We start from the raw sequence: 13,140 nt of genomic DNA on the forward strand, positions 1-13,140 counted from the left end.
AACCAATCCCTAAGTATAAAATTCTCTCTGAAGGAAAATCCATCTAGACTGAAGGATAAACTCCTTCCAATGATAATATTTATACTGAAAAATAACAAAGAAATTAAGCTTTTGCTGCGGCATTAGTCACGACTGTGTTCAAAGGAGTGCGCGCGTGCAGGAAACTATTTAGGAAGGTAATCCCTAAATCCAGCTCTTAATGAAGTTCAAAGCAGAAATAAAGGAATGTCATTAAAATCATTTTGCCGGCTGTTTTTGTAGCTAGTGCGGTCATCTTTGATCACTCGTTTTTTGTTTGTATTTTTGCAAGGCATCTAGAAAGGCCTACGATAATGTGCGTACCCGAGCCCAGCGCAGCTGATAGCATTATTGCACGTGCTATGTTTAAGGAGTTAAAAAAACTGGAGTCTCGTAAAACGAAAACCTAATTGCTGAAAGTTTCCAATGTAGTGATTTTTCAGTCGCTAATGAAGTTTACCATTTTTGCCAATCGCTTTTTACAAAGACTGCCTCACCTTTCCTACGTATGCACAGCGCATTTGTCAAGATTTTAGAGGTCAAGGACCTTGCTTCTGAGCCACATAATGCATTTCCGACATTCCAGACCTCTAGAAAATATGTTTGTGATACCCACTCCAGCAGGTGAGACTTCCGGAAATGATGCAGGAGTGTCGCCATATCGCTTAGAGTCCGACACACTGGGCTACAAACTTTGTGAAAAGGACTTAGGTGCAATTATGAAAAGACAAAAGCTTACCTGTGAACGTGCGGTTCCACATTCTTCGGGTGATTTCCGAACCATTGATTATGCTTCCGCCTTCGCTCAGTGTTTCGTTCAAGGCGATTGAGTACAGTATGACAGCCTCGTGGAAAGCGGCTACAAAGTTGTTAACCTGAATGAAAAAAATGAAGAGGAAACGGTGCTTGTTAATTGATAACACCGCTTTCAATGTTTTTTCGTCTCTTTCTTTTGGTGGAGACAAGCTTTCTCCACCCTTCAGTCTAGTTGGATAAATTGTCTGTAATTGCATGAAATCCAAGTTAATTCGAGGGAAACCTTCATTTTTACCACTTTACCTACGCTTGATATGTAAGGATATTAGTACATTTATTTGTGTTTACTTTTCATCATCTATCATTATTTAACTTTATCAACGGTTCATAGAAATTTCAAACAACATATTTATGGGTATACTAAGGATACATAATCAGGAAGTTGGGCAAGAATAAGTGAGTTTTCGTAAATGACGGCGGACAACTCTCATCTGCGGAGGAGCTCTACGCAGGAAACACTAAAAAAGAAAAAAAGAAAGCGAAATTATTGAAAACTCGACAATGATTTAAGCAGACCATCATATTATGCGCTTATTAACGCGATTATGCCAGTCGTTTGAAATCCCAGTGTGGATGCTTGGGCGAACGCATTATCGCACCTAGCGTGTTTGATCCAATTTATTCAGGATACTTGAAAGACCCAAAGCGCATTTATTCTCTGTCGCAGAAACTTGAAATGTCGCAGACATTTGCCTTCTATATCTTCCCACCTGATCACTGAGGCGAAAATAGCTGCTCTCACATGTGTTCCCTATCCCACGCTTCTGTACCTATTTTTTTTTTCGTCTGAGACTGCAGAAAAGCACTGGAACCAATGTTTTATTTAAGTCTGGAACCAAGGGGTTTATCACAATCTGCAGTTCTTCGGGCATTTCTGACACTTTAGTCCTGCGGATGCTAACGCTTATCGGATAGTTTAATACCTGTAAATACGAGCGCTCTAACATTACCTGAAAGTAATCCTGGTCATCTTTACTTTAAAATGCTTGCCGCGTTTCATGCGCAACAAAAATTCTAAACTTTTGCAAGGCGCAATGCAGAGTTAATTTAGCATTCTTCATTTTAGTATTTCTATGTTGGCGCAACTGCTGCTTTTTCGTATCTGAAAGTTCAGTAAAGTGTTATGATGTGCATACTGGGCACCATTATTAAAAACACCGGTTTGGACATTGCGAAAACTTTTATTAGCATACACAAAAAGGCTCCTGCAGGCTTATTCGAGAGAAACAAAGGGTGCATGTTCAAATTTTTCAAACAGGAATTGAATATTTATTCAGCATTCAGAATACTTTTTCAATAATGGGCATGAGTTTTGACTAAGGCTTCCTGAACTTTTGCTATAGGGCTGACTCAGGGTTTCAATAGAGAGACAGCGAAGCAAGGGCCATGGCCTCCTATAGTGGGAATCAGCGCAGGGTTCGCCGCCTACAATCCTATTGAAATCATTTGCGCGTGGACTGAAAACTTCAGCGCCGCGAGGCTGTCTATAGTGCGGCGGCTTTAATAACGCTCATGAATATCCTCTAAAACTTGACAAGGGAATAATGGTTAGGAATGTTTAGCGGACCCTGCACTGATTCCCACATTAGGAGGATATGGTCCACACTTCGCTGTCTCTCTAATAATACCCTGAGGTGTGGCGCTAGCTTATTGTTTTTCGCCATCAATAGCAGAAGCTAATTTTATATGCATACAACTTGACGACACTAGATTTAATATATTGTCCTCCTGTCGCGACACTTTATTAGTGATTAGCGTTGCATCCTTGAAGGAATATAGCCTTAACTACAGGGCCTAATAGCCGCAGTAGAGCACTGAAGCTGTCGCGTCGATGTTTTGAACTAACGGTTATTTTATTCAGATATGCGAAGAAGTAGGAAACTCATTCGATTCACGTACCATTCGGTGCTATCAGTATTTGATTCGTATTCCGGTCGATGCTGTAAGTGTCCGAACCGCTTTCGATTCTGTTTTCAGCTACATTGTTCGTATTCAGTTTGAATGTAAATCATATTGCGAATTGTGACGGATGATGAACATGAGCTCAGGTGACAATATTGTTTTTCATCGTTCAACCATTTCTGTTACATAGTCGATCTCTTGTGCGTCTTTCACCACTGTACTGAACAGCCCAGTAGAGGTACGACATGCTGATTTGCGTGCTAAAAAATAACTGAAATTAGTTATCGGTCGCACAACCCAGGGACATAAACAACCTGAAATCTTTCTTCTCCTGAGCCTAAGTTAATAGTAAAATAAGGTACTATGTTTGTAGGACAGAGAGCTTTGCGTGGGAAATGTAAGCGACGTCATTCCATGCACCTTCCGTTAAAAGGAATGGCGACTGCATCTTACCTCTTCGTTTCCGAATGAAAAGTTGAATTTCTCTAGAGCCAGTTTTTTGACCTCCTGGGAGAAGTTGATGAAGTCTTCGGTTTCGGGCGTCCTGGCGATAACAGTGAGGAGTGCTTCGTAAGCCTTCTGGGCCAAGGCGTTCTTAATGTCCGGGTCCCCTTTCCGGAACCATGGCTTCCGGCTGTCGTTCCGGCTACAGAAAGGGTTAGTAAAAAGATTTAAGCACTGCTTGTACCTCGCTCCACGCCGCAATTTCGCAAGCTGATTATGATGTTAAGCTTGCTTAGACGCGAAAGAAATCTGCAGCACAGGAATAATATCATAAAACAAAATGATATCATGTAAGAAAAGGCAGTCTAATTTTTAAAGCCACTACAAGACTGCATCAGGCGCAGCAGCGACCAAGCTGCAGCCTCTTTCAGCATTGAAACAAAAGATGTAATATTTTCAGTTAGCAAATATGCTCAAATGTAGCGTTCACAAAGACTGATCTTTGCCAAACAGTCAAAAGAAAAACCATTTTTATTAAAAAATCCAGGCATGTAAAATGTTTAATCGCCGTAAATAATTACATTGTTATCAAAAATGCCGCACCTTAGCTGTCGTTTCTCAGAAGTCATTATGTACCCAGTCAGGGTTGCTCAGTCGTTATGGTGATCACTACTGGGCCTGGAGACTCTGATTCGATGCCGGCCGCGGCAAACACGTTTTGATTGAGGGTAAATGCAAGGCACCCGTGTAGTGCTGGATGTTAGTTCGTAGGTTTCCACTACGCTGTCCTTCACGGCCAATGTGCGGCGCTTTGGGACGGAAATTCCATGAAGCAATAAGTCAGTATAGGTCGTAAGTGAGAGAAATTATTATTACCACCGAATGAAACATTTGGCCCCAATCGTTTAGTAATTGTTTCTTTTACACATTAGCACTGCCATAGTCACTACGCTCCTTATATCTTTAGGACTTTCAAGATCTTAAATCTGATATAGAGAAGCTAGAACACAGTGAGGTAGTGCTTGTGGGTATTTTACTAGACGCATATTCGTTTAGTACATACACTACATGTATGATTGATTCTTTTTTTTTTTCAGAAATCATGCCGAACTTCTATAAGTTTTTAGCAGCATGATATCGAGGTAAATGCTTTATTTCGGTAAATATTCCCAGATATCAAGTTAAAAATCTCTAACATTAAACTGTCCTAACTCGTGCAGGTGCTTGTCAAGAACGGCAATCAATCTTCACCCTCTGCTACTTGTGAGCAGGGTTGGCGCGACCACGTTGGCGACACTGAGATAGAGCTGTCCACCCACTGCGTCTTCTGTAAGTGTTAATTGTTTTTTAAAGAAATCATGCCGAACTTCTATAAGTTTTCAGCAGCATGATATCGAGGCAAATGCTTTATTTCGGTGTATATTCCTAGATATCAAGTTAGGAATCTCTGTAACACTAAATTGTCATGACTCGGGGAGATGCTTGTCAAGAACGGCAATCTATCTTCACCCTCTGCTACTTGTGAGCAGGGTCGACGCGACCACGTTGGCGACACTGCGATAGAGCTGTCCACAGAGTGCGTCTTTTGCAAGTGGTAATTTTCGACGCAGTACGCAATTTTTGCCCGCTTCGACAGAAGCTCTAAAAGAAGCACAAAGTGTATATTGTATTTGTGGGCGAGATAGCTAATTTTGATACCTGAAATAGGCGCAATATCACTGTCCTAACATTAATTAATGTCTCTGTTTTGATGACGTGTCTATTTTACATAATTCAATTAATTCAGCCAGAGCTTACAAACCTTCAAAGCACCGAACATAGAGAATGGGGGAGGCATGACACTTGGCAGCAGATACCGGTTTTCTTGGTGTAATATCGTTAAAGTTGTGGCGACAGCGTTTGGCTCAGCCACGCAGTAGACATGATGAGAGAGTTCTTCGCAGAGTGCGAAGCCCTGCCAAAATAGGCTACCAGAAAACGTATGCGAGCTCTACGTGCATATGTTTTATACATGTTTTATTATGGTGATTAGCTGCATTTTCAAAATTAGGTTAAGTGATTTACCCTTCATTAGTTACTTTCAGTAAATGTGCAATACTAACAAAAAGTAACCAGGCTGCGCCGAAGGTGATAGGATCCGTTGAACGGCCGAGAGGTGGCACTCCAGACGCCGGATATGGCTTGAGATATAGGGAGAAAAATGAGCATGATAGCTACTGCTACCACCCCGTTTCAAAGGGGACGCTTCTATATTCCATCCATCCATCCATGGCTGCGGCCCTCTAGCCTGAAGTATAACCTGAGTGACGTAAGCCTGCGCTCTAGTGCCCATGCGCGGCAAACAGTCAGTACCTTCAAAGGCACATGCAGATGAGCTATGACACTGCCCATAGCACACGCACCGTTTGCTTGTTTCGCAAGGCAAACAAGACTCGTACAGTTTCACAGACAACGAAGTAACATTGTGTTTTAGTTTTATCAGACTGCTCCGGTTTCTCGAACCTGTTGACGAATGTCCTTTCTGCATTGTGGGGCTTATCGGCAAACGAAGAAAAGCGAACGGTGCTTCAGAAATCAGAACACATTATTTTTTTCTTATTGCTTTCTCTTTCCTCGTGAAGACAAATTATTACAATTTTTTTTTCTTTCGCGTTCATCACTGTTTTCTAATCGTGGCCACGTTTTCCAAACCTTTGTTTCGCCCTTCAGACAGCTCAGTAATGCTTCCACGATTCCCCCCGTTCATTGGCTTGCGGGTGAACCTTGTGTTCCGGGCACAAATTAAGATAATTTTTTTTCTTTTGCACTGAACTCGGGAGACACGACTGTAAGCAAAAGAAGATTGTTGCTTCAGGCGCATTGATATACTGAAAACATAAGAAGCAGGCATTCAGCTTCAAAAGGTGCCATCCGTGTTTCCGTTGTTCATTTTAGCTGACTGCCTTTTAGCCCACTTTCAATCTCGCTGATTCAGCAACTCGTTGAAAAGGCATGCTGAGGCCAACGTTTGCCCAGACGACTCTCGAACTCTCCGCAGAATGGGAGAATTGCTGCGAGAAGAAAGTTCCGCAAGACGGTACCAAAAAAGAAAAGCTTTCTTCACCGACGTGCTTAAAAAGATTTTAACCATACTACAGGACAATGAATACAAATGTAAGGGTTCCTGAGGCAATTTGAACGCCGGGATGCAGTCACATTGCCCATTCAGTGCCGCAGAACACAAATGAAGTGAGTGGCCTCTCTACTGCACTTAATCTGTCAGGAATAATAAATTTCGGAATCCCTATTTCTATCTATCTCCATTTATCACAGACCTTCCCGCTTCAGTTATTTCGTCTATCGAACAAAAGAGCCGCATAATTATTCGTGCTGTCCCGCCTGGGGACCTCCGAATTGTCCCACAATCATTCAAGTGCTAATAACATGGAATTCTTTTTTCATATCATCCTTTTATAAAGAGGTACTTTAAGGTTGCAAAATTACGAGAAACCTAGCGTTGTCCTGTCGGCGACCAGCGTCGTGTCTCAAAACTCTGTTCAATATTATCAGGATGTCACAGGCACATTAGCTCACATGTAAGGGGGGAAGAGGGGGGTGATTTCAAACATCCCGCACCGCTCTTTTGAAATGCGATAGACACAGTAATGATTAATGCATTATGCGGACTACAATGTAAATGTTGTCGAATTGTCAAGTGATAGAATTTTACAATGAATTAATTTCATTTAAAGAAAATGTGAATCATGTTGTTTAAGAGGTATTCCAACCGACAACTCTATGTGAGCTAGACAGACTGCGGAATAGGTCACACAAATTTGAAACAAGCGTAGCTTTCTATGCATGTACTGAGGCATACTTCACGTAAAGTGATACCGTACGACTGTGTTCCAATGAGACTACTATCGCGTCATACTTTAAAAGCACAGCTTAAGTGACCCTAGAATATTTATTTTGAATTTATGGACCAAAATGGTACTTTCGGAGTGAGAAGCCAATTTGAGGGATTAAAAAATAATTATTCCGCATCCTAACGAGCAACCAGGAGTAGCGAAAACAAATTTGGCATTCAGTGTTTTAGAGACATTCGCACTTTTTTTTTTCTTGAAGCTCCAGCGACAGACAAGCGCCTATTTTTATTCATTCGTTGCAGCGATTGTTGCCGTGTATTGAAATTAAAAGAGTGAGAGTTTTCAGTTGAGGAAACGGATGTGAGCTAAGGAACTGGCTTGAAACAGAGATCAGCGCGTTTTACTGCGCGCACTGTCCTTGCTCAGTGACACAGTGTGGTAGCGTCCACAGCACATGCTTGCGTCCTCTTTTGACGTCCAGCGGAAGAGAGCGATGGCGCAGATGTGTCAGCGAGGTTACGGTCGTAACTCTAGCCTTTGATCAAACACAAGCCCGCTCCATCCGCCTCCGCGGAAGTTGGCACCCACGCAGCCGCCATTTATTATTTCTATTTAGAATGCCTTTTTGTATCAATATTATATACACGCATAAACTAAACGCAAATTTTACAATCTCACAACTCTGTCCAGGTACTTTAAAAGGTTAAGACATGTTAAAAAGTTAGAAATGTTTTCCACCGTAATTCACTGAAGAACATTGAAGAAACAAAAAAACCGTCACTACACAATTAAGTCTTTTGACGTTAAGCACGCGCGTACGCCAAACAAAAGGAAGGAACACACAGTACGAAAAACAGGTGCTAGTCTCCTCTGATTTCGTGAGAGCTTTGTGCTACTGAGATCAAAATAAACTTTGGGTAGCGCATGTGTATCGTCTAGTGTGAACATTTCTTTAATGAGTGTTTTGCGCCCAATTAGACTAACATAATGAATGAGAAGCAACTAGTTTATCAGTTAAATCTCTTAAAATGCAACCGTTTTGGCAAAACAAACCAAGTGACCTGACACCGTATTTTCATTAAAGCCGCTCTCCCCCTTTCATTTGTGGTTCCGTAAAACCGCCCACACAAATACGTGTACGTCAGCAGGCTCGAGACAAGATTATCTGCGCGCACGTGCTGTTTCTGCCCACTAAGTTACTGTCACACCAAAGTCTTTGTATTCGGCTGTGTGCCTTCCCTCCTCAGCGTCATTACGTTTGCTGATCATCCGGTTATCCCTTGCCCGACCCTTCCTCTGTACTCCAGGGCAAGAGATGCACCAGCTGTGACTCTAGCACTCTGTATGATGGTGGCATTGAGAGACGCGTTATCTTGGACCCGCACGCCAATGACACTATGCCTTTTACGTCAGACTCCCAGAAACGCGCCTCTCGTCCAACCTGTATCGCACCGTCAGAAATTGAGCCTTTGTATCTTTCCTTTTCCATTCATTGTTGGATTCCCACGGGCGAGACCCAGACTAATTTACCGGGAGCCAGTGCGAGGGGCTGATCACTGCGAAATGCAATTACGTCACTGCCATCGCGATTCGGCCGATTTGTTGTGGCGCCGCCTATCGCTCCTTCGGGTAGCAACAGCCCTGCGCTAATGGGTATTGCTCAAACAACGGCCTTTCAGTGTGTGGTGAAAGAAGACTGCCGTTGTCTACGTGTCTCATCGCAACAATCACTAACACCGTCGGTAGGCTGTGGAAAGGTGGAACTTGGTTTTACTTTTTTGCAAGCCATGAAGTGTAATATTATCTTTTTAAACACTCAGTTCTTGTATAAACGAAGCCAAGAAAACGCCAACAAAATTGTCGCCGCTCGGAATTTTATGGCTGACAGCCTGCAAGAAGTTTGTAAACGCTGGAAAGAAGTACTCTTCCAATTTTTGTTTTTTGTTTTTTCATTTTTAGAGGTTAAGACAAAAAACTAAATACACTGCCCAGTTTTTGCTGGAAGGACACTTCAAGGACGCGAAATTTTAATTGCCACAAAAATTTACCTTGCGCTATACGGCGTCGAGACACAAGTATTTGTTTATCCCGATCAACATTCTAATATTTGTTCAAAGGCAATATTCTCTGCGTCCTCTTAAAAGGATTATGATAGTTTTATTCATATCAGTTACAATAAATATTTTTTCCCGACGTGACACAAAGACGACGGAAATATTGGTAAGGGCGCATGTTACCGATATGCACGAAGTGGGTAGTGCGTACGACCGAGCATAATAAGTATCTCATTCCATAAAGCTGCTATCCTAAAGTAATCTAATAAAAGTGTGTTTCAAAAGTCGCAGGAATCTGAGCATGTACAATCGGAAAGGAATCGAGGGTGACCATATCTCCACGGTCGCATGTACCCTGTGTAAAAATAAAAAGAAAAAGGCTCTCCAAAAGAGCTTGCCCGGTCTGCCGGCATTTTTAGAGTGTCCACCGAAAAATATCAATTAATGTGCGTATTAAAACATTCATGAAGCTTTACAGGCTTCCAGGGGCCTATTTTGGTACTTTGAACTGTTTCCGTACGCTCACAAATAAGGGTACTCGATATGTACTTATATGTAATCCTTAATTTTGCTTTTGTGGGTTTTTTCCTATATCTTGACACTTTGTCAAAAGCGTACATTCTTTTTCTGACCTAAATCGTTGCTAATGTAGTCACTAGGGGTATCATATGACACAATAGATGAAGCCTGTGCGACTAAACATGGCACTGACAGATTAACTTTACAACGAAACTGGCAAAGATGACAACTGAAAATGAGGAAATGAAACGAACATATTTAGCGGACGAAAGCTGAATATGGTACTAGGCCCTTGATCATCACTTCTTTGGCACAAATACAGCTGTCAGCAAGTGATAATTAATGTTGAGAGAGAGAGAGAGAAAAAGAGAGAAGGCAGAGAGGTTAACCAGGAAAGCTTCCGGTTTGCTACCCTGCACTGGGGAAGGGGAATGAGGAGTTTAAAGGAGAAAGATAGAAGAGAATGATAGGAAAGGTAAGGCGGCGAGGAGCACAGTCACAGTTTCTCAATCAAGTTTGTGTCTCTCATAAAACACATAAGTGCTTTTAAGGCGTTGCCGTTAGAGGCCTTCTGTGGCCATGAGCCGAGTATTTTCTCCTCTGTGAAAGGACGGCTGTCAAGATGGTCCAGAGCCGAATGCAGCGCATATCTTTCGCTTGAAAAAGCAGGGCACTCGCAAAGAAGATGCTGTGTGGTCTCTTCGCAGCCGCATCTTTCGCAGTTAGGGCTATCCGCCATTCTCATCACATAAGCGCATTTTTTGGTGAATGCAACACCGAGCCACATACGGCACATCAGTGTTGTTTCGCGCCGCCCTTTGTTAGGGGGAACACGAAGGCGCAGCCCAGGGTCTAGTTCCCTGAGGCGTCGATTGGAAAATTCTCCTTTGTTCCAAGCTGAAGGCGTTAGCTCCGCCACTAAGGAACGAAGTCGACAAGCTGCGTCAACTCTAGATATAGAAATGGTCACTGTAGTTCCGTCGTTGTGTGCAGAACGGGCAACTTGGTCTGCCTGGTGGTTTCCCTCAATACCGCAATGTCCAGGTAGCCACTGGAAAATTATATCATGACTTTTTGATGTAGCGTCGTGGTATAGCACGCGGATCTCTGCAGTTAGTTGTTTATGTTATCCACGACGTAGCGCAGCTTGAACGCCTTGAAGCGCTGCTTTCGAGTCCGTAAAAATGGACCAGACACCTGGAAGTTCCTGGCCGATGTATTCAATAGCTGCACGTAAGGCAGCCAGTTCCGCACCAGTTGAAGAGGTGGGGTACGCCGTCTTGATCCTCAGCACGATAATTGATGTTGGCTGCCTTTCTTCCCTAGCAGGTTATAATATTTGTGCATAAATATAACTATCTTGTGCGCTTTTATTTTCATACAAACAGCTCAAATATTCAGTAGATATTGTCAAGCGTCACACACTTGTTTAGAGGCTGGACGCTCGCGTCCGGGGAGAAGTGGGGAAGAGGAGGGAGCAGTTTGTCATTATACAAACCTGTTAGGCGTGAGAAAGAAACCTTAGTGCTCCAAGAACGCATCTTCGATATGTTTTTTTTGTCGCCTTAGTAGAGAGCGGCTGCGCCACTTCATCAGCTATGGCAAGCACAGTGATTTATCATTTTCTCTTGCTAATGGGCTTTAATGCTGATCGAAGACAGCATTTCTTGAGGCTGCAGAACATTAAATTAGAACCTTTTTCGATCCTCGGTGGAGGCTCTTTCTGAAACCTTAGCAAAATAGATTAAGATGTCTAGCAGCGGGAAGTACGGGCAAGTATGTAAGCGGTAAAATTAAGAGACAATTCGAATATAGCTCATCTTGCAGTGTTGGAAAGAGGAAGGAGCAATAGTAACGATTCTTTCCTCACCTTGTGAAGAGCTCTACTGAGAAGAACACGTACTCCCCACTTCCGACCATGTTGAGATCGAGGGCGGCGAGCATGATCTCCCTTATTGTGTCTGGAGAAGCACACATCAGGATAACTGAAAGAGAAAGAAAGAAATAAACATTTAAGTGAATCTCAATTTATTTTGCCGAAAAATAGATATCCTCCAAATTAGCGTACTGAGCCTCTGTGGCAGCAGTATGCAATTTGTATACACGACGTTCCCAGTCCAAAATTACATTCTGAAAGAAAGAAAACACGAAGGCGCCGCGGCGCTCTGTTTCCAAACACAGGCGCGTCCGCTTTTCGGCGAGTTCGTTAGCGCCTCTGTGAACAGTGCCCCCCGGACACAAACTGGGGAAGCTGCTGCCGACATGCGGCACCACGTTGCGGCTTCCTGGGTAGTTTTGTTGCCGCAAATTCCGAGGTGGTCGCGTGAAGTCGTCCTAGAAAAACAGACGCCCATTTGGACAACACCGTCTCGTTGAAGATCGAAACGTAACATTAGGTAAATCTTCGTCATTATTGCGAGTGTGATGCTCTCCTTTTTTGACGATCAGTATGCTCCAATAGTACATCTTCAGAAATCCAGCTAAATTTCTCTTCACAACCAATGTAATTTGGTAATCAGATCTACAAACTTCAGCAGGAGGTTATATTATTTTAGTTCTACCAGTTATTTCAGCCATTTACATCTTTAACCGACGCGGCACAAAAGCAGCTCGCCGCAGATGAAAAGAGCCGAATGCCTTTCCAGCTTCAGTCGGTGGCCTTGCCTTAGATATATCGTGTAACAAGAATAATAATCTATAGTACTCTATGCAAAAACTTAATCGTTTTTAGGCTTTGAGGCCTCTAATCTTTAACACATTTTCACCTCAACGCTTTCACATATTATTTAAAACGTTTGAGTGCAGATGTCAAATATTTCTGAAAGTGCTGAGGAAAATAGTCTTCCTTATAGTACAGTGAAAATGTTTTATTATTCTGCAATCATATACTGCATTTAACTATAGTGCTCGAACTGTTGCTGCTAAATGCACAAGGTTTTGTGAAGCGGACAATAAAATATATAAACTGTAAAGCTTCAGAAAAGAGGTGCTGGGACACTAGGCTTGGATAAATGTTTTCCGTTAATTACTAACAGCTAAGTTTTACTGCAATTGTATGTAATGTAGACTCTGTTTGCATGAGCTGTTTGAGTGACAGGGGTGGCATATATGACCACAAATATGACCAGTAGAACTGCTTTATGTGACGGGCCATGGAGAATGGTTTCTACCGGCTTTCGCATAAAACACATTGTAACGAAAATGCATATTACCGAGCGGCGCCATAAGCTCGAACCACGAGTATTCTTCCCTTTCTTTGATTTCGAGGTCCCCCAAGCATCGTTTGTAACAGCTGTCCTCTACGTTACTGAAATTATTGTGAATTCCCAGACAATATCATTTTCGCTTCGGAATTCGGACATATATTTTTTTGTTTCTTCTCTAGCCAAGCTTACAGCAGCTAAAGGTTAAAACCACTCTGAACACGACGAAAAGCCATTTGTCAAATGCCAATACGTGCCCCTTCGTACAAAATCGGCTTTCAATGCTAGCTGTCGCGAGAAGCATTTCTCCAAAAAGATAGAGAAAAATGAACACGG

At 42.5% G+C, this 13,140-nt stretch overlaps 1 protein-coding gene across 1 annotated transcript in view; it reads right to left on the bottom strand.

The window, feature by feature from the left end:
* LOC146186017 (atrial natriuretic peptide receptor 1-like) overlaps positions 1-13,140 on the bottom strand; it is a 199,133-nt gene that overhangs the window by 101,408 nt on the left and 84,585 nt on the right. Inside the window, exons 2-4 of the mRNA XM_084607972.1 lie at positions 11,472-11,586; positions 3,190-3,382; positions 758-893 (exon numbers count right to left, since the gene is read on the bottom strand). Coding sequence (XP_084464098.1) covers positions 758-893; positions 3,190-3,382; positions 11,472-11,586 — 444 coding nt within the window. The remainder of the gene's footprint in view (positions 1-757; positions 894-3,189; positions 3,383-11,471; positions 11,587-13,140) is intronic.

The sequence above is a fragment of the Amblyomma maculatum genome, chromosome 6, assembly GCF_055883805.1.
Source record: "Amblyomma maculatum isolate TAMU_Amacu chromosome 6, ASM5588380v1, whole genome shotgun sequence".
Classification (NCBI taxonomy): domain Eukaryota; kingdom Metazoa; phylum Arthropoda; class Arachnida; order Ixodida; family Ixodidae; genus Amblyomma; species Amblyomma maculatum.